Source organism: Fundulus heteroclitus, unplaced genomic scaffold (genome assembly GCF_011125445.2).
Source record: "Fundulus heteroclitus isolate FHET01 unplaced genomic scaffold, MU-UCD_Fhet_4.1 scaffold_106, whole genome shotgun sequence".
In the NCBI taxonomy this organism is placed as follows: Eukaryota; Metazoa; Chordata; class Actinopteri; order Cyprinodontiformes; family Fundulidae; genus Fundulus; species Fundulus heteroclitus.
In genome coordinates, this window is record NW_023396519.1 from 229,898 (window position 1) to 251,559 (window position 21,662).

General features: G+C 38.6%; 2 protein-coding genes and 1 long non-coding RNA gene across 5 annotated transcripts; 1 reads left to right on the top strand and 2 right to left on the bottom strand.

Moving 5' to 3' along the window:
- Nucleotides 1-291: 291 nt before the first annotated feature.
- Nucleotides 292-6,215, bottom strand: LOC118558191. Of its 3 annotated transcripts, XR_004928207.1 has the most exons (5): nucleotides 3,299-3,600; nucleotides 3,095-3,212; nucleotides 2,500-2,561; nucleotides 1,560-1,684; nucleotides 292-345 (listed from the first exon to the last, which is right to left on the bottom strand). It is a non-coding gene; the product is annotated as an uncharacterized LOC118558191 (long non-coding RNA). The 3 variants fall into 3 exon arrangements; XR_004928205.1 differs by having other exon boundaries at nucleotides 3,095-3,596; XR_004928206.1 differs by lacking the exons at nucleotides 2,500-2,561; nucleotides 3,095-3,212; nucleotides 3,299-3,600 and adding an exon at nucleotides 6,071-6,215.
- An 831-nt stretch (nucleotides 6,216-7,046) lies between these two features.
- LOC105923357 lies at nucleotides 7,047-20,415 on the top strand. The gene is made up of 6 exons (XM_036128664.1): nucleotides 7,047-7,414; nucleotides 8,799-8,909; nucleotides 9,112-9,186; nucleotides 19,082-19,345; nucleotides 19,763-19,873; nucleotides 20,075-20,415. Exons 1-6 carry the CDS (start codon nucleotides 7,220-7,222, stop codon nucleotides 20,207-20,209), a joined length of 891 nt encoding a protein of 296 aa, XP_035984557.1. The 5' UTR covers nucleotides 7,047-7,219; the 3' UTR covers nucleotides 20,210-20,415.
- On the bottom strand, nucleotides 13,926-15,232 carry LOC105923358 (cystatin). Its single transcript, XM_012859291.2, has 3 exons — nucleotides 14,941-15,232; nucleotides 14,450-14,560; nucleotides 13,926-14,238 (listed from the first exon to the last, which is right to left on the bottom strand). Exons 1-3 carry the CDS (start codon nucleotides 15,145-15,147, stop codon nucleotides 14,140-14,142), a joined length of 417 nt encoding a protein of 138 aa, XP_012714745.2. The 5' UTR covers nucleotides 15,148-15,232; the 3' UTR covers nucleotides 13,926-14,139.
- Nucleotides 20,416-21,662: the final 1,247 nt, after the last annotated feature.

A 21,662-nucleotide genomic window follows, 5' to 3' on the forward strand; every position in this document is an offset into this window, starting at 1 on the left:
GAGCCCTGTAGTGCTATTAACCACTGTTTAAGTTATTTAATGTTTAATAAATAACTCTAGGTCTGTTAGACTGTGTTCCCTACGTTGCCACCCACCATGTAGGCAGCTCTTGGATAACATGTAGCCTTTTCCTTTCAACATCACAATAATGCACTACGCTGTGTCAGTCTATCACATAAAACCCATTGAAGTGTGTAGTTTTAATATGGCAAAATGTGGGAGATGAATAGCTTTGTAAGGTGCTGCAAAGGCACGATAAGTTTTATAAAATTCAAAGGTTTTATGAGAAGCCCAGGCGCTCCATTAAGGTGAGGAAAATCCGAGCAGCAGCCAGACTGTTGAACCCTTCATTAGTACAAGACAAGATAAGATGCAGTGCCTTGCAAAAGCATTCCTCCTCTGTTCCCTGTTGCACATTTTGTCACCGAACAACTACAAAACAGTTTTTGCCAACATGTAAAAACATTGTGTCAAGGAAAACTAACACAAACACATCTCCACTACCATAAAACAAGGTAGTGGCAGCATCATCCTGTGGGGGGAGAAGAGACAGTGAAGCTTTAGGAAGCTGAGGGATGGAACTAAAAAGGCAATAGTGAAAGAAAACTTGTTAGAAGCAGGAAAAGAGCAGAGGTTGACCCTTCAGCAGGTCCCTCAACGTACAACCAGACGGTTGTGGTTGCAAGGTGACTAAATGTGAAAAATGTCTTCATACTTTTTTACAGCACAAAGGAAAAGACACAAGTAGAATCCAAAAACAGTAAAGCCGACACACGAAGGAAGCTGAAGTGAGCTTTGGTCATGCTCCACTTCAAACAGAGAGGACAGTTTCCCCAAACACCACTGACTACCTGCAAGCATCCACCATTTTCAGCCTTGCCATCTCCCCTCTAAAACATTCTCAGGAATCCCCCAACAAAAAAACAAAAAGCTCCCAGCAGATTTCACCTCTACCTCTCACATGCAAACATCCACTAAGGCCTCTGAACTATCCTCCAGCTCCTCCGCTCACAGATAGGGACTCGGATGCTTCAATCACTCGTATCTTCAGCGGATGTTTTCTATTCGAGGATGTCAGTCTTGTCTATTCTGAGAAAAGGCCCCAGCCTGGTTTACAGGAATCCCCTTTGACCCAGGTCCTGACACTCAATAGAAAAAGAATATCAAAAACACGGTGTGATGTCAAGTTTCAATGTCACTCTATCCCAGCAGCAGTGAAAATCTAAACAGATAATGTCAACACAATGTGCTAATAACTATGTGTAAATGTCTGTCTTTGCCACTATCACACCTGAATCTCTCCATTGAGGGACAATAAAGGAACTCTTATCTTAAATACAATATTTTGCAAATTAATTCTAGTAATTCTGCGCACCTTTCCACGATGCTAACACAAATCTTGATATCCTTTAGATAACGGATCTTCAGAAAGCAGGGCTAGTTTTTCTTTTATTGCAATGCTCAGTTTTACGTTGGGGTTTTTACAGGAAAGCCCCTTGAAACAGCTTGTGCACAAATGGTGCGACACCAAGGAACGACCTTTCCCCCAAATGATCTACCTTTCTTAAGGTAAGTGGAGTTGAAGCGATACTGGAAGCCGCTGTCTTCCAAAGGGTCTGAGAACCGGGTTCTGTCAATGCGCTCGTGGAGGTCCTGGTAAACAAGATCACTGGCTGCGTTCCCTCTGGAAGACATTTGAGAGAAAAACTACACATAAAAATTGCAAAATTAACAATCCAAATACTTTTTATTTTTGAGGTGTGCAAAGATTCATGTGTTGAATTTATTGTAACTTATATTCAATAAATGTAAGTCCATTTGAACTTTGTCACAACAATAAAATTATTTGTTCTTTGCTCATTCAGCAATAAAACTGCAAACAATTCAGTGCAGTAATAGCAAGTGAAAATGTAGTTAGAACAAAACTGTTAAAACACTACCTGATTGATGGGAAAAGGCCCAAAGACAGTGCTGTGCAAGATTAACAGAGCTATAAGTAAGATACTTACAGTAAAATCAAACTACATCGTTCGCATTTGTCACCCAGGATGGATGTAACATTCCCTATAAACAATCAATCTTCTCCATCAACAATGTCTTAGTCACGTTTTTCTCCTTTCAAACCTAGAGGTACGGTACGGAACTACTTTGGTTCAGAGTGTAGCCCATGATTACTTCCTGGTTCTTGATCCAATCATATCAGAGTTCCCAACACAGAGCGCATCATTTGGTACTTTATTTTGGCAAAAGAGCAGCAGCCTGCAAACATGTTAGCCAGTAAGAGAAGCAGACCAGAAATAGAACAGAATACAACATCATATGCCTACTGTATATTGTGGAAGTAAAACTTCAGTGCTATTTTACAGCAGCAACGCATTGTTGAGTCAATGGCTAGTCTCCATGAAAGGCATTGTGTATATGTTGTTCGGATTTTAATCACTAAGTTACTTATAGCTACTTTGAGTCCTTTGAATGTTTCATACAGTAGTTATGACATACCATCCACCTCTATCAGCCAATCATTCCAGAAGATAGTCATCTGGTTCTCTTCTTGTTACTCCCTGGCAGAGAAAGTTGTACGAGTAAGAGGTTTTGCATGTCCTGGAGGCTCACCATTTTAAGTTCTCCAACAAAAAGTGGTTTTATTGCCTCATGGTGATTCTCAATGGCATTGCCAACACCCAATGTTTGCAATCCATCGATAAAGCTATATAAGACACACAAGTTTTATTTAGAAAAACAAATCAACTTTAAGCAGTTTAATATTAGACTGGAGAACAGTCCTGCATAACCTACAGTGCACATAATTTTCATGTACATTTAAAAATGCCTTTTTTGGTTTGCCCCTACATTCCTGACAAATATTGGTACCACTTTACAATAAGGCTCCCCTTATAGATGGCTAATACATAGTTTAAAGATATGTCATTAATTAATTTATAAATACTATATCTCATTCAAAAGTGTTTATCATGCATTAAGGACAAAAAAGAGACAAAACTGACTGATTTTGCTTACAAGGCAGTATCTTGGCCTGAAATGTTTAATATAAGCAATTCTGGATTAAATATATAGTTGAACAAATTAGGATCACTATTTGGCAAGAAACAGTTTTGTCTCTTGTGTGAAGGCTCCAGTGATGTATGTGGCGTCCATTCCTCCGACCACTAGGGGGAGCTTGGTGCTTTGTTTTGTTTTTGCCCTGCTGAGGTCTCAGAGCAGCAAACAAATGTTTACATCACCTTTAATCATCAAATAAAATAACAATTGTTAGAACAGTTTTTCGTGTTTTTCATACCCAACTTCTGGTCCGACAGTCCTCTGCTGCGAAGATGAAGTCTGTTGAACAGCTGGTGTCCACCAAAATACTGAGCATGCGCTGTTTCACCCCCTTGTCCCGTTTCATGGGTTTTCTCCTTTGACGTGATGTTTTTATGGCAGATCCAAAAGAACAACTTGGTGCATTACCGCCACCAACCGGAAATGAGTGTGAATTAGGACAAGCAAGGTCTTTCCAAAAACAACTACATTCTTATAGCAAACACAGATCTAATCCAATCACAGCTCGGGCCAATGTCTGATGTTTTTGCAATAAATGTTAGGCCACAGATAGAAAAACAGATGCACCACTAACCCTTTAAACTGCTTCTAAAAGTATTCAACTCAGACATAGAAAGACACTGACTTATACAGCAAATCAAATTATGTTGATACCAGTAGATATTGCAATCAGTACCATCCACTACTGTAATATGCTGCATTTTTAATTATACTTGAGCAATAATATGGAGAGGTATACTCTGTATGTATGTTTCTGAGTTAAACATACATACAGACACACATGTATGTCTATATGTGTGTGTGTGTGTGTGTGTGTGTGTGTGTGTGTGTGTGTGTGTGTGTGTGTGTGTGTGTGTGTGTGTGTGTAGGAGCACGAATGAATTAGTTATCTGAGAATGGGTAATTAGCGGTCATGACTATTAAAGGTAGGAACTTTTCTTTGTGAGTTAGGTGTTCCACCCGGAAGGGGAAAACAATTGTTGACCGCTGAAGAGGTAAATAAAAACAAGTCGGCCTTCTATTCACCTTATTTTCAATGGAAATACGGAGACAGCGAGTAGACGTTTTTTTGTGCAAGACTTCCAGTCGGTCACTTCCTGTCACTGTTTAGCTGGCTAAAAAGCGATTTATGCAGCTCCTTCGTACCAAATTACTCATCATTATGATTTCAAGGAGCATTTGTACAGTTAGAGGCTGTCATAATGAGTGTAAAAGAAAGGATAATGTGGAGCAGGAGTGTTTTAATCATCGACCGTGTACAAGAGCTGTGGGTGTGAGGTGCCCTACTTCCTTTACCACTAATACTCTAAACTAGAAATAAAGTTACAGCTTCATTGTGAAGCTAACTTACATTTTAACGTGACAAGCTTGCATCAAGAGCTTTGAAACCACATTAGATTGGCACAATTTCAAAATTCAAGCCTAAACATGAAGTAGGCAGAATCTTTTCATATCCTATTACAGCATCAGTTCAATCCCAAACATTTAGTACTGCTAACTTTGTAAAATTAACTGACCAGCAATCTAATCACAACTAGGCAACAGCTAGTATGTTTTTGAATCAGACGATTCATTAGCCTACCTTCCATCAGATCGCCGCTGCATGACTGAGGACTTACCCTGGAGCCACAACACCAGAGCGCTCCAGCCGTCTCGGTAGTGCCGGTTGATGTAGTCAGGATCCAGTGAACGTCTGACTCGCTTTGGCTTGAATGGACCTCAGCCTCCATAAATACCAGGCCATCCATGTTGCTATTTATTAACACCGAGCCAACTTTTCCACTGTGGATGGTTCGCCTCGGAAAAGTCGCATTGCAGAGCCATCCGCACCAAGTGACGACACCAACTGGTTAAAAATGTCCTCGTAAGTTATATGAGGCCACTTCTTAATTTCTTCCTCTCAGTCAGGAATAGTTTGAGGCTGTGGCACTGACCTGCCACTTCAACCATAGTTACTTCCGCGTTCGAAAATAAGGTTGATATTGAAAAGATGTTTGTGTTGTGATGGACATTTGACAAGTTGGGAAGAAAATAAATGGACGAAGTGTTCAACAAGCCCTGGCGACTCCAACCTTTATTCATCAAACAAGGTAACAATCAGCGCGTCAATTCTATTACCTCGGTGCAGCACAGAGGTAATAGAATGGCTTAAAGTACTGGCTTGGTCGCTACAATATATATACCTACATTCAAGTAATTTTTGCTTCTTGAGTTATGCATTGCCATAAATGGTTTTACTGATTGGCAAAAATAGACATTGATAATTCTGTCATTTTCAAGGCATTCTTAGTACTTGTCTATTGGTTGTAAGTTTGATCTATTTCTGAAAAAAAAAACATTTTGCTGAATAACTGTGTTATGTGATGTAGGGCAACCTTGAGGACTATGGCACTGATTGGGAGAGACCAATTAGCTTTGATGGTGATCGGACAGCAGATGTTCCAGAGACACCTGAGTGTCTGAAAATCTAGTCTTTTCACATCTGCATGAATAATTTATCCTTTTCACCCAAGTTTGTGCTTTGGAATAGTGATTTTGTTGGAAGCTTTGGATGCTGCATGTCACCTATTTCCTGATGTTAAGCTTTATGACTGTGTCAAAGGTTCCACTGATTGTGGTGAAGGAGGAAAAGTTCAATATTTCACTCAATGAAAATATGAAGATGTTTTGTATGCTACTGTTTAATTTGTCACTTTTAGCTTGCTTGGCATATATTAAATAAAGGGTGATGGGTTTACTTCAGAGTTCATCATGTGTTTAAGATGTTGGTGCAATGCAACAAAAGGGATTTATAAAAAATAAAATAAATCGGAGGCAAAAGGTACTCAAAGCAAGTGAAAATATGCATACATGCAGGAATATTATCCAAGTTACTAATATTTCTTGAATTTACATTATACTGTAAAGTTGGACATTTAAAATAAACAACTCTTCACTCTCAAAATAAATTATCTAACAGTTCTAAATGTTAAGATTTACAAGTTGAGACCAGGTGTGCCCTTTGACAAACCTCGTTTATCGCGTTTCACCCGCATGGCTAGATAGTCATCACGCTTCTAAGAAAGCAAACCTTGGGATATATTATCTACGTAGGCGCTGAATCTCCACGAATCGCGTTCCGTCCGGAAAGGAAAGGAAAAACGGAAGGAGGGGTTGTCCTGCACACAGACATATATACGTAGACGCGTCATAGGGCGCAGGTTCGCACGTCAACGTCACCGCCATATTGTATGTGGCAGAAAAAAGTTGAGTTCAGTTATTGTGAACGTGAATCAGAGGAGATGCCTCATTCCTGTGCTGCAATAAATACACACACACACACACATTTTATATATATATATATATATATATATATATATATATATATATATATATATATATATATATATATATATATATATATATATATTATTTTTTTTGTGTGTATGTGTTATCAATTTGTTAAATCTAAACATTGTGGTCTTCATTATTTCATATAACCGTGTCACATGTGAACCTTTAGGAACAGACTTTTTGGGTGAGTATTAAAGAGGTAAAATTAATAATATGAGGGAAAAAAAGTCCTAGGTCAATAAAGTAAAAATAAACAAACAGACACAAAAGTGATAATGTTATGATAAAAACATCATATTATGAGAATTAAGGGGGAACATTTCCAGAATAATCACAGTTTGCAGAATTATTTCACTCCTGGAGTAATAGGGCCAGGTTAGATTATTTTATATATTTTTATTCTTTAGGAGAATAAATTCAGGAGAATGAAGCTAAAGGGATACGAAAATAAACTTGTAATATTACAAAAATAAAATACTACGAATACAAAGTATATTCAGAGATTAAAGTCCCTCTGATACTGTGTAACTGCAGATTTGCCACATTTAAGATGACGGACACTCAGACGCATCACAGCAGAGGCAGAACCCGCCCAATGACGCGTCTACTCTTATATTATGTCTATGGTCCTGCACAGATTGTTGTTGTCCTGCACAGATTGTTAATTAGGAGTGTGATGCGTCACTCCTCCTGTTAATCTGCGAGCGATAACGTCGCCTTCTGTTATAAAAAGGAGCCGGCAGCCATGCAAGGAATCAAAAAATCACCCAAAGAGGAGTTTGCTTTACTTCCAAGTTTAGTAGCGTTTACTTAAAAAAAATCAAAGATGTGGAAGATCGTTTTTGCCATTTTTGCGGCTGTTGTCGCCGTGGGGCAGTGCATACCCGGAGGGTTCAATGACGTCGATATCAACGACCCGAACTTCAACAATGCGCTGAACTTCGCCGTTGCCTTGCACAACAACGGCATCACGGACCCGTACCTCCACCAGGTGGTTTTCATCATCTCCGCCAAGGTTCAGGTCAGTCACGGGAACGTTCAGTGTCTCTGTTGTCATGGTTACGCCAGAGCTTTCAGGGTCCACGAAATCGGGGCGGTTAGTGGTCTCTCAGCTGTTAAGGTAGCTTCTCTTAGCTATGCAGAGTATACGTAAATAACTGTTTTATACTGTTATTTAGCCCACAATAATGTTCCGTTTGGTTAAAAAAAACAAAAAAAAAAAACAAACAAAAAAAAAACATTATTAAACAAAGAAAAAGAAAAGAGGAGGTTGATTCCGTTTGGCTCTGTTGCCATGACAAGACCTTAGATAGTCCTGTCTCAGTACTCACACTAAACCCTACGCACTTCTATGAAGTGTGCACTTAAGGGTTCGAGTGCGCAGGTTGCAAGCGTCCAAAACCGTAGGATTGGGAACCGACGGCTTAAAGTCATGGACCTGCGCCTCTGTGTCATAACTGCGACACCAAAAATGACTGGACTGTCAACAATTATTAAAAATTGCAACAAGCAATCGATTTGAGGCAAATAAATTGCAGGAACCGAAATTTGAGAGGATTTGCAGGGGGGATATTACCACAAAGGAGAAATGAATGGAAAATAATATTGTTAAATATATACCCAAAATAAATATAGAATAACTAAAAAATATATGTATTGTGCCTTTTATTAGTGATAGCCCCATGATGTGACGTTTTTTTGTTACTGAAAAAAAAGCAAATGATAATATTAAAGACATTAGATATTTTTCATAACTATTTCTTCAACAGCTGCTGTGAGGTAAAAAATCATCATTGCATACAGGAAGCATAACCGGTTGCTTACTTGTTTAGAAACACACTTTCAGATCAAATAAAGTCAATAAATAGACATGCAAAACATTGCTTGTTGCTTTCAGACATTTTCGAGCGCAAATACATCAAACAAATTCAACAAAGCAGATAGAATACAATTAAACCGGCTGCTACTGTTTGAGGAAATTTCATTTTTATAAGAAAAATAACTTAAAATTTGTTTTAAGAAACGAAAATTAGTTATTAGTCTTTTATTTAAGGTGGCTGTATGATTTTAGTCATTAATTCTTGTTGCTGAATGCTGAATTCTTGCCAAAATTCAACCAAATGCACCATATTGCAAAACACTTTCAGGAAGAATTGATGACAAGATGTTTAATTTTGTTTAAATCCTGAAGAATGAAAAAAGCTGATTTTGGCTCCTGCAGAAGGGGCCCTTTTCTCACCAAGGGGAAAAGGGCAGGTGGTCAGACACCTCCAGTGGTCATTCTTTGCAGATTTATCAGTGTAAATGTACTGACTACAACCAAAATGTATAGCCTGCATGTTTTGAGAGAAAAAAATGTTTTTAATAATGTGGATCCCTAATTTTCCACTTCCTCTCCTTTTTAGGTGGTTGCAGGTTTTAACTACATAATTGTTGTGCAGTTGGGACGGACAAACTGCGAAAAGGGCAGACCAAATAATGGATGTACTGTCTTCTCTGACCCAGCTCAAGCCCAGGTAATTAAGCTGTAATATTAGAAATTAGACTTTTTAAAGCTTTTTTTTTAAGCATTACATTTCAACTGTTTTACTGCTGAGCCATTATGTATTTTAATGCTGTTAAAATACTCTCCTTGAAACAAAGTGCACCTCGTGTGACGTTTGTCTGTAGAAATTGTGTAACCTCATGCATAGATTTATTTTGGGCTTTCTTTTTCAGATTTACCAGTGCACGTTCACCGTGTTCAGTCCTCTGAATTCCAACGGTTTCCAGCTGCTTGGAAAGAAATGCTATTAAATTTAAACCTTGACTTCATTCAGGGTGAAATACGTTGTTCTTCTGACAATGTAAACATCTTTAAATCCTCTTTGTGACTTTTCTATATACTACATAATGTTTTTCAACCTTTGCAGTATTTCATATAAAGTCTTAAGGGAAGGATTTAATACAAAACAACATTGATAAGTTACCTGAATCAAATTGTTTATTGGCTTGACAATTTCAAAATAAAATAAGTTGACTTATCTGAATCTGTCCATGTGATGATTAACTCTGCATGAGAACATTCTCTCTGTTGCTACTGTTGATGCTGAGACTATAAAATACCGTCTATGAATGATTCTCTGCACAAGTGAGATGAGAAATAAATCTCCTCTGGGCTTTTCACTTTTCCTTGCTCTTGGAACAGCAGCAAATATGAAACTTTCAACTAAAGCACACCAAGGTTGAGGTATTACCCCCTTAAACTGAAGAAGTAAAAGTCACCATGGCATTTCCTTTTTTTATTTATTTATAGTGACTTACAAAATGTTTTTTGTATTTTATAACTTCCAAGGTTGGCATATCTAATGGTAATTTAATTTGATAGATCAAAGCAAAATACCACAGAATTATAATTTTATTATTTAGAACAATTTGAAATTGCCCTTGTTGGATCAAAGCCTTAAAAATACAACAGCTTAGTTTATTACTTGTGACAGATGCTGCATTTGTTGCTTAGTGGCTTGACTAGTGTAAATCTTTACAGTCAGGGGCTCCATCCGAATACTCTTAATAGCTTCTGTTCCTTGATATTTCATGGGGTCAACAGTAATAAGGCTATTGTGTGTGGGAAATGAGCTTTGGACTGATGTGTCGACTTTGGACAGCTTTTAACACACACATCATTACGTGACGGAAACAAATATAGACGATTGTAGTCAAATACAGACCTAAAGCCCTCCGATTATAAACCACAAAGTGTGTGCTCTCTTCTAATCTCTGGACATTTTCTTTTGTTTCCGTGAGGTGGGCTGTGCTTACATGTCATTTCACGCAAAGGATTGTGGTTTCCTTGAGAAAGACCAGAGTAATCAAACATGGATTCACAGATTTAAGTTTTACATCATGGCTCTCTCTGATAAAGTGCATTAGCAGTCGCTAAGTACTGTCCGAATAGTGCAGTCAGTAAGGAAAGAGGTAGTAAAAGGAGCCTGTGTGCTTCTTTTCACAGCTACTTTAGCATAAAAACCTCATAATGTCCTTAAGGAGCTATGGGCAATCCCACAATCCTTTGCATGACATGATGGATAAACACAGTCCACCTCACAGAAAATGTCCAACGAGAGGAGAGCTTATTCTTTGTAGTTCATATTAGGAAGGCTATAGGCTTGACTCGCATCGTCCATGTGCATTTCTATTGTGAAATGACGGCAGAGTTAAAGGCCGTCCCATATCAGTGCAGCAGTCCAAAGCTCCTTTCCTACCCATGATAGAGTTCTTACTGTTGACCACACGAAAGGTCAAGGAACAGGACCTAGGAGTTATAATTAGTTGTATTCAGAAGGAGCCCAAGCTTCTTTCACGATGTTGCACCATATTCTGTGACCAAATCAGCTTGGCTGAAGAGAGTGGCACAAATAAAAAGAAAAAAGAAGGAAGAACCCGAGCAAGCCCAGTGGTTTAGTAAAAATGGCTTAAAAATTCTGCTTAAAATCAGCTCTTTCATCATGAGAGAATGGTCACAGTGCACAGGTACCTTAATATTATGATCACTTTTGAATGAATGCATAACAACAGTTTTGTATTGACATGCAGGACATTAACTGATACTTTTCCTCAGTAAACTGCCCAGATGTGGGCTTTGATCTTGTCCAGATTTGACACACAGGTCCTGTGGTACCACTCATCACAAAACATCCCTCTGGATCTGGGGAATAAATGCAACAATAATTAAAATAAATTTTTGTACATGTTGTTCATAGGACGCTTTTAAACATCTTACAGTTTCTGGCTACCATCAAAAAAATAAAGCACCTCTTTAGGGTTTTAGATTGTTTTAGATTACTTTATACTTTCAAAGTATTATGCAAATTTGATGCACTTTTTGTAGAGGGTAGCTCACCAACCAACTAATGGAAAGATTTAATTAAAAAATTTTTTGGTACTAAACGACAACTGACAATGCTGCCTATTTTCAGTTTTGACCAGCAGAAACCCAATGTTTAATGGAAATGAAATAAGTTTTGTGGTGGATCTATTGTTGGACTGCAGGTCCTGTATACACCAACCCGTTCACGCACTAAAAGCAACTAGCTGTGTTTTCTAACCAGTCCATCCTGACTGATTCATAGGAAGAAACAATGAAAGGGGGTCATCAGGAAACTAGAAATATTTACAAAATAGATGGTACCCAATGAATAAAGATTTAATTAAATAACAATCATTACAACAATATGAATCGAAGGTAAATGAAAAGAATAAATAAAATCAGGTAAAATATTTCCACAAAGTACCTTTCTAATGTCATTGGTTTGCTTTGACTGGAGCATGCCTCTCCTTTTTCCTGGCCCGCCCCGCTGAGGTTAAACTAAGAGGTTAAACCAACACAAATTTACTTCATTCTCTTCTAACCGGAAATCTTATCCCTCTGCTTCTCAAGAAAGGGTCCAAAGATGGCGAACATTATGACTCAGCCTGCTGGAGGATAATCTGACTGCTGCTTTTTCTTGCAATCTTAGCGCCCTCATGCATAAAGCTTGTCTATGCACAAAAAAACCTACAATTAAATGTTTAAAGATTAACTCAGGATGTATAAAAATGAAGGTTGGGTGAAAGTTGCAGAAATCCATGCAAACTGTTGACCTGCTGTGACTGCGGCAGCCACGCCAACCTATTGGTCTTAAACGGCCACATGCAGGCCTCTCTTTATTTTACTTTGGGATTAATGAAATTTCTGCTTCTCTCCAGGAGAGGGGTGTCTTGTTCTTGTTAAGTACCCAGTTGAAGGTGGGCTTTCTAGCTACAGTAAAGGATTCCTTCAGTACAAAATTCTGGTGACAACACCTTAGGTTGTGGAGCTTCACTGGGCTCAAGATGACGTATGGCCACTTCAATCTCATTATCAAAATACAGTTTTTTTGTTCACTGTAACTTTATGTACAGTGATCTTTCTAAAGAAAAAAGTTATCCATTTTAGCGTGGTCACCTGGTGGCTATGAATGTAAATTTTGATAGTAGGGTTTAAAGTAGGGCTGGACAATACAGAATAAAAAGCGTATCGATAAAATAGAAATCATATTGATTGATATCGATCAATCAATATGATAATATAATTATTAATATAATTATCAACAAATTCAAAACAGATTTTAAGTGCAACCCTGGCCATTGTATGCTGTTGCTCAGTGACCTTATTTTAGATAAAGAACAGACCAACACTGAATTCAAACTCAACCCTTTATTCGACCAACTTTTTACCAAAATTGCAAGTATTTCAAAAACGAAAAAGAACGCGTGCTGTCTGAACTCTTTGAAGGCGGCAGAGCTTGGTTCCTGGGTCTGCGTTGTGATTGGCTGGGAGAATGCAATGACTGTAATATTAACCTACATGGCTAGAATGCAAAAGGAAGGAAAACTGCTATTCTATTGAACTTTTTATTGACTCTTTTTTTCTATGATCGATATACGTCTATCGATCGATATTCTTGACTTATCGTCTAGCCCTAGTTTAAAGCATTTTTGGATCTTCTGTAACTCATGTTTAATCTGTTAGGTTTGAGGATTAATTATTTATTAAACAGAGTTCTCAGCCTGTTGTTTTTTCCATTTGTGGGCCCACAGTTTGAATGCTCCCCTCCCGCTTTCATGGTATGTCTGTCTAGTAAATAAAATATTTACTTTTATTATGTTTAGTATAGATCTTATCTATTGAAATATTTCTCTATTTTTTTTTTTTTTTGCACTTTTAACTTGTGTTCACCTGTGTATTGTCATTTTCTAACAATCTTTAGTACATTGGTTTAATTTGCTTTGTGAAGACTTTGTGAGATTAGAAGTATGGCCAATATGTTTTTCTCTGTGGAAAGTTATATAATGTGTCCCAAAGAATTAGGGGCTCAACCTCCCCATTATTGTTGTAAGTATCCCTTGATATCTGTTTTAATTTGTTCCTTCATTAAACTCAAGATCGACATATTCAGTCTCCACACAGTGCTCCTGTTTCAGAATGTGGTCAGATAGATCCATAAATCCTATTTTGGAGTTCAATACGTTATGTAGGTCACTACTGAGGAAAAGTACAACACTAAAAAAGACACACTAATTGTTTTGGACAACAGATGCACCCAGGTAAATTAAGGCTGTCAAATGTTCAAAAAGGTGTTGTATTGTTTTCTAAGACAATATGTAAACAGTAAAAGGTTTGACTGGACAAGTCAAATTTTATCTTCAGTTGTTTAAACGACACGGAGAGACCTCCGCTAAAGCAATCCTCTAAAACTCCTTTAATATAATATTAATAGTAATATAATAATATGAGTATGAGTTTGTTTTTACCTAAAGTTGTTCTAGGTGAAAGCCCCATTTTCGAGCCCCTCAAGCAGCATCAATACTTTTGCAAGGCACTGTCAGTAATTACTTAAATTGTGTCTTTTTTCAATTCTAAAACATGTTATTAGTTATTCCATGTAGACCATCACGGTATCCAATCGAAGAACACAAAACCACAGAGAGCAGCAAAGTTTGAAACATTTTATATAAACCACAAAAACTCATTCAGAGAAGCTTAAATGTTACTTTATTTGAAAACCGTATGGATTTTCGTATGCTAAAAAAACCTTTCTTTTAGCAAGTTTTTTTTTTATTTGCAGCTAACAAAGCTTTTATATTGTGGAGGTTTCTGAAAACACTAAATTTTAAAAGATGTCAGGACCTTGAGAAGATTCAAACATAGCAACACTTTGAAGATCTTCAACCGTAAAATGTTTTTCACTCTGAAGCAGGTTGGTCACTTGTGCACTTCTCATCGGTCAGCCGGGTATCGCTGAGCCACGGACGACTCCACACGCTGAATGTGCACTGGTAGGGCTGGAAAAAGAAAGCCCACACACATTTACAGAAGACTGAGACTACATGCACATTTATCCAGACCAACATTACTGTGAAGCGTTTCTAAGCAGCGCCGACAATTTGACATTACAAAATGTTAGATGGTAAAATAGTGATTGGATGTGTTTAAGATTCAACTCTTGAAATCACAAAGGTTAATGTCAGGCTTTTCTTATCCAATATATTTTACCTGAGCCTGCTGTGGCTCATTGTGGACGGTACAGTTTCCTGCTGGTTGCCCCTTTTCACAGCCGGTCCTTGCCAGAATCACAGTCATGATGTACCTTGTCCCAGCCACAACCTATAAGAAGAAGCAGCCAAGACAAGGAAATGCAGATTTTTAAAGGTAATGGAGAAAAAACTAGCATAAATGAACAAAAACACAAAACTCTCAGTGGTAGTAAAAGATTGAAGAGAGATAAAAAAAAAAACAGTTTAGCATTTTTATAGATTTAGTCTAGTAAATAGGTCAACATCCATCCATCCATTATCTAATACGTCTATCCCTATTGGGATCGCGAGAGGTGCTGGTGTCTATCTCCAGCTGTAAATGGGCGAGATGATAGGTCAACATGAAAGGGTTTCATATGTGACATCTGGTCCCTAAGTTGTTTAAATGTCTATATTTTACCAGAAGCCTTTATTAAAATCTAAAACGCATTATATTTGAATGGTACCAACCTGAGACTCAGCTGACACCACCTTAGTGACCTGGCGGATGTGTGTGTCATTGGTCCTGTTGTTGTGTTGGACAACGGCAAACTGCAGCGCTCTCTGGAACCCCTCATCGTTACCTGCATCCTCTATCTTCTCTAGGCCCCCAAGGAGTTTTTGACTGACTGCAAAGCCTAAAAGAGCGCCAGAAAACAGAAAGACAACTTTCAACATCTTTGTCCTGTAGGTGAAACCGGCAAAAAAAAAAACCCTGGAACATGAAATCAACCTCTGAAACTTTCTGTCTGCTGTTTTAAAGCAAAAGTGATGCAACTGTTCATGCGTTAACAGAGGAGTCATCCAATCAGTTGTCAATGAACTGTCTGGCAAAGGTCTGGGGCTTATCTCCAGTGGTCAACAGTCCATCACTGAGACACACAAACCTTTACCCACACTGACTGGAGTTTGCAGTCACCCAACATGTATGTTTCTGGGAGGAGGATTGACCCAGAGAGAACCCCCTTCAGTACGGGGAGAACGAGCAAATTCCACATAACAAAGCAGGGCATTTTTACTGAGGTGGCTCACGGGTTTTTTCCACGGATCACACCCAACCAATTAATGGAAATTAATTATGTATATCCTAACATCTTTGTAGCTATGCTGCAAGAGCCGGTGGCTGTTGAAGGACGTACTGGCCAGTTTTCCTCACTCTGCTACTTTATACTACTACTCTCCAAAAATATATCACCTGCTTTTATTGCTACCATTAACTTCATGCTTCCTCTGCCTTTTTCAAGAAGTTTAGTATTATGCCTAGTTTTAAAATGTATATAGCCAAGTGATATGCTTTAAAAAAAGACAATATAAAAACGTTTGATCATGATGAAATAAGGGTCTGTACAGTGGCACTGTTGCTATGCAGCAAGAAGGTCCTGGGTTCAAGTCCTACCCTTGTCCTGGGTCTTTCTTCATGGAGTTTGCATGTTCTCCCTGTGCATGCATGAGTTCTCTCCGGGTACTCCGGCTTCCTCCCACAGTCCAAAAGCATGACTGTGGAAGGAAGCTGAGGTTAATTGGCCTTTTGAAATTCGAGTGTGTGTGAGAATGGTTGTTTGTCCTTTCTGTCTCTGTGTTGCCCTGCGATAGACTGGCGACCTGTCCAGGGTGAACCCCGCCTCTCGCCCAGTGAACGCTGGAGATAGGCACCAGCACCCCTCGCAACCACACAAGGTATGGATGTGTTAGATAATGGATAGATGATACATACCCCAAGCGTCCGTCCTCATAGTGTTTTGATGGTCCTTCTTGAGGCTAAATGTAGCCCCACAATGGAAACAATGAGCAGATGTAAACAGAAGTGGCGCCATCTACTGGCAGTATGGGAGAACTATCATAATGTCGGTTTGCTAAATTACTGTAATACCTCTCTTGTAAATAATGCAGGACCGAGCCTGACCTTCTGCAATGCCTCGCAGTAAAGCGGGGTACCTCAGTGTGACAAAGACCGGCCGTTATTAATTAAATAAACCAATCTACAGCAACTTTAAGAGCCTCGTATCAGAACATTTTCTCACATCAACTCTGTGGTCACCTATGAGCAATCGGCAGGTTTAGCGTCTGCTTCAGTGAACACCGAGTTCAGACTGTATTCTCAGCAGCATTCCAGTCTTTTCCCTCTTGGAGTCATATATTTTTGGGGTTTTTTTTCACTGAATCGTGGACCATTCTTCATTGTCTCACTGAGAGATGCTAATAGCCACAGGCCGCTTCCTTGTTTTATCCCCTGCTGTGCATGTGCAGTACATACTTCCGTTGTTATAAATAAACAAGAAAGGCTTTATTTATTAACAAACTAAACAAAAGCAAAGCGTAAAACACCAAAATAAGAACTAATACGTCAGCACGACATGATTATCTTTCATAAAAACATTGCATGCAACTAGAGGGAGCTATTGATGTATAAAAAATAAAAAGTCAAATAACGTGGCTATGCACCTTTAAAAGTAAAAAGGTTGTTTCTCAAAGGGACAAAAATCAGGTGTTAGTTCCACAGTAGAGATAACTTGCAAAATGAAGTATTTCCCAAATCCTAGATACAAATTAGTAGTTTTTAAATTAATATTACTATGCAATGTCAAATGTAAACAATCATTACTCATTGATTGCAGAGCTGTGTCCAATTATTTATGTATTCCCCTTTTATCCAGTAATGAATATTTGTTTGGTTGTTAAAGTTGCACCAAAGCTATACAGGCAACTCATTTGATGATTTATTAAATGATCTATTAAATAAATAAACAAAGCTTTCATATAGACAGGGAAATGGTAAGCAGGAACACAGCATAAATAAAGACGGAGGACCTAACAATGTGTTTGACAGAGTGGGCTGAACTTAAAGAGGGAGAGAAACAATAGGTGGATAATTCGGCACAGGTGAACTGAGTGATACAATCAGGCTGTAGGAAAGGAGGGTCAATGAACTAGCAGGAGCAGGGAATAACAGAACCTAACAGGGAATAAGATATTACAGATCTACAAATATAAAGGACCACAAGCTAACTAAATCTACCAGTACACTAGTAGAATAATAAGAACATAAGGTAACAGAAGCTGGATCTAGCAGATATCAGAATAACATTAACCTAAACGCCAAGCAGAAAACTTAACAGGTGACACAAATGATGATTTAAGGATGCATAATACACAAGTGCACACCAACAGACTGCAGGATCCCCAGGGAGCTAACATACGCAATCCCATCCCTGGGGATCCTGATGTACCTCAAAAGTGTTAAATTATTGCTGTTTCATCAGTTCACTGGTGACCTCTTGAGGGTTCATTGGTGACTGTAGGCTAGTGCAAATGAAACAAAAGTCTACAATATATGCAAGTATGCAAGTACCCGGTTCGATCCCCAGTGCCGGCACCCTGTAAATACTTGTTTACTCCATCATTATACATTGACATGGGGGACATTTCCAGAGACAGCTTTTGTCGACGACAGGTCAACTAAAATGCGGATTGTCTCCGGCAATCAAGGATGTCTGATCCCCTGACTGTTAGATCTGTATTTTATTCTTACTTTTCTTTAGTTTAGTTTCTGTTCTGTATATTATTTGTGTATTCTTGTTATGATGAATTTATTTAGCTAATGGCCTTTATTATTTGTGTAGTTCTGTTGTCTGTTCCTTCTCAGTCCTTCCTTTCCCCATGTCAGACTCATTACTGTATTCTCTATTTAGATTTTGTTCTCCCTCTTCTCCTGCTAGTTCATTGTCCTTCCTTTCCTGCAGCTGATTGTTTCCCTTTGTACACCCGTGCCTAATTATGCACCCAATGTTTCCCTCCATCTCTTCCCCTTTTTAAGTTCAGCTCTCCTTGTCAGACACAAAGATGCATCCGTGCTATTCTGTTCTGGTTCATCCCTGGTTCCTGTATCCTGTTCATCACAATAGTTCCTCTTAACTTCTACCCAACCTACTTGTTCCACATGCTTGCCTCAAACTTTTTAGCCTGCTGCTGCAAAGGATATCTGCCTTTATTAATAAACCTTTTAAACTCAAAACTGTGTCTGGCTTGAATAGCAGGTCCCCGACCTGTCCACTCATGAAAAATGAATTTGTTACTTGAGAACTCTTGAGAAATATCTGTGGGAAAAACAGCTTTTTTCCAAAACATTGTTGGATATTTCTTTTTATGAGATTCTAGGTAATCTTCACAGTGACGGTTTCGATGTATTACAGTAAAGCAGAAAACAATAAAAGTTAAAATTTTGGATCCATTTTGTTGGGATGGTGGGACCTCAACTTTTTTCATTCTTCAAGGGGTGCGCAACAGAAAACATTTCAAAATCACTGGGTTAGGCATGTACGGGTAATAGTTAGGTTTAGGGTCAGGGCCAGATCATGGAAACATTTAAAAGGGTCAGATGCAAGGATCTCATAATAAATAGTAAAACAAGAAAGCCCATATGTGTGTGAGTGTGTTTGCATGGTTGTGTATCTCTGATGGACTGTTGACCTCGCCAACGTGTATTTTTCCTCTTACTCACCGACCATCGGAGACTATAGCGACAGCCCCCTTGCTTGACAGCTGTTTGTTTATTGGACGTGTAATGAGTGGGACACATCTCTTACACTATAAAGACGCGCCTCATTTGTGAAAGAGCAGGCAGAGAGCTTCAGAGTTTAAAGTCTTACGTTTTTACTATTTCACTTCTAAAGCGAAGATGTGGAAAGCCGTTTTCCCTTTGCTCGCCGCTTTTTTCGTCGGGTTGTCTTGTATGCCTGGGGGGGTAAAGAAGATAGAAGATGCAGATAACGACGAGGGGTTCCAGAGAGCGCTGCAGTTTGCCGTCGCCAAACACAACAACATGACCAATGACATGCACATCCGGCAGGTCACTAAGGTGCTGTCGGCTGAGAGTCAGGTCAGTAAAATTTTAAATATTGATGTATTTAGTATTAAAGTAAGGTTTACTTTTTTTTTCTCTTTCAAAAAAGGAAAAAAAGAAGGGAAAAAAAGGGGGAAAAAAAAGAAAAAAAAGGAAAAAAAGGGAGAAAAAAAGGAAAAAAAGGGAAAAAAAGGAAAAAAAGAAGGGAAAAAAGGAAGAAAAAAAGGAAGAAAAAAAAGAAAAAAAAAAGGAAGATTTACTGTTAAATGTAGACATCAGTCCAAATTTGGCACCAGATGTCACATATGAAAGTACTTTGTTTTAACGCATGATGTGTCCAAAGTCCAAGCGAAAAACTATTTTAAACTGTGATTTAGCCTGTCTTTAATATTTAACGTTGTTTTATTATCTTAAAATAAACTATTTCCTCGTCTTGACTGCCCCTCCCTAAAGGTGGTGGAAGGGCTCAAGTACATCATGACTGTGATGTTGGAAAGAACCAACTGTGAAAAAAGGGGACCAGCGGAAAACTGCACCGTCCACAGTGAGCTAGAGCAAGCTAAGGTAAACATGCTGGATGAGGAAAGCCTGAAATTTAAATTCTGGGATTTCAAGAGATGAAGCTCAAACATTTTCAGTCACCAACGACAAGTTCACATTTCATAATGTTGAATTGTTGCCACCTTAAAAACACAAATAATGTTTGTCTGGATAAATGTGGATGTAGTTTTAGTCTTATAGTGTGTTGCGGGCTTTCTTTTCCAGCCCTACAAGTGCACATTCAGCGTATGGAGTCGCCCATGGCTCAACGATACCCAGCTGACCGAAATTCGGTGCTCAAGTTCTGCACCTCCACCTCCTTTAGGGTTCAAGCCTGTTCCCGTGCCTATTGAAGATTGAAGATCTGCAGCGTTGCCATCTTTGAATCTTATCAAGGTCACTTCAGTAAATGCACCGTAACAGCTTTAAAACATACACTATTTTCCAGAAACCTCCACCTTAAAACAGCTTTGTGCGCAACAAAGAAACAAATCCTACTTAAACGAAGTTTTCAGTTGCATAAACAATGTACACTTTTGAAAAAAATAAAGCAATATTTAAACTTCTCAGAATGTGCTTGTGTGATTTATATTACAGTTTTTATAGATTGCTTTGACGCAGCAGTCAACTCAAAACCCACATTTTTCAAAAAAATTAACGCAGAGGCCTAAACAGTGGCACCAATGATCAAAATTGTTTGCAAAAGGCTCCAACTCTGCCAAAACATTTAAAATATGAACCAAAAGCAAATTTTGCCCTCAAACAACACAACCTGCACACAAATGTTTGAGCCCTTCCAATCACTCATTACACAAGGGGCAACAAAATGCAGAATACCACACTCAATGTGAATCAGTGCAGCATTGCTGGTTCATTGTAGCCAAAGACTGTACACAGCTTACATGTCAGTGTCATTTGTAGTCAAATTTGCCTTCTTGCAAAAAATGGATCCAGAATAAGATATGCTGTGATCCAGATTTTATTGATTATTCATTCTTTTTTTTTTTCAGATTGTGGCTACAAATGAAATAATCCAACAGAAGATACTAGAGCTGTCTGTCTCTTCTAGTCTCTTCTCTCTTGATGAATAGACCACATGGCCTCATCTTCATCACACTCAATATTTTCCCTTGTGATGCACCTAGGGTAAAACATTCTTGCATGCCTGATCCACCCTTGACATGCCTCTGCATGTATATCATGGGCAGCAGCAGTCATTGCATTGAGCAAGAGCATCTGCTCATAGGGGCAGTGATCATATACCTTCCATCTCCATGCACTGAAGAATTCCTCTATAGGAATAGATAGAGATGTATATATTGTATAGCAGCAATACCTGTTCTACTGTCGAAAAACATTTACAATGGATGTAACAGGTTGGACTCTTTGTCCCGCCCCTCTAAGTGAAAGGCCATGATTTACCACATGATCAATCATAGTTGCCTGAATTTCATCTGTAACTTCAGCCCTTCCAGCTACACCTCCACCTTGCACATGGATTCCTCTTCCTCATAATCTTCTTCCCCTGACCCCTCTACCTCTTACTCTGACTCTCATCTGCCTTAGACCATCCATGCTTGCAAAGAACAACACACAACATGGCACCTTTTACGTAAAGCCTGCAAACTGATTGCAAATTGAAAAATTGTGGTAAGAAGTGTCAAAAGGGTGCTTCAGTGATTTCATACTGATCAAGAAGTTTCTAAGAGCTTGAAACAAATGGTTTCTGTTTTGCTACCTCAGTTAAAGCAATGGAGATTGGACTGCTTGAAGGACACCTGCGTAAACGGTTTTGTAAAAGGGCGGGGAAAAT

Excerpts from the sequence above, each read along its gene's own strand:
- LOC105923357 (XM_036128664.1), top strand. The coding sequence starts at position 7,220 with ATGTGGAAGATCGTTTTTGCCATTTTTGCGGCTGTTGTCGCCGTGGGG. Across the intron at positions 9,187-19,081 it reads TGCTTGGAAAGAAATGCTAT|AGCAGGCAGAGAGCTTCAGA; the intron begins TAAATTTAAACC and ends CATTTGTGAAAG. Across the intron at positions 19,346-19,762 it reads TGCTGTCGGCTGAGAGTCAG|GTGGTGGAAGGGCTCAAGTA; the intron begins GTCAGTAAAATT and ends CCCTCCCTAAAG.
- LOC105923358 (XM_012859291.2), bottom strand. The coding sequence starts at position 15,147 with ATGTTGAAAGTTGTCTTTCTGTTTTCTGGCGCTCTTTTAGGCTTTGCA. Across the intron at positions 14,561-14,940 it reads TGGTGTCAGCTGAGTCTCAG|GTTGTGGCTGGGACAAGGTA; the intron begins GTTGGTACCATT and ends TTCTTCTTATAG. Across the intron at positions 14,239-14,449 it reads ATGAGCCACAGCAGGCTCAG|CCCTACCAGTGCACATTCAG; the intron begins GTAAAATATATT and ends TTCTTTTTCCAG.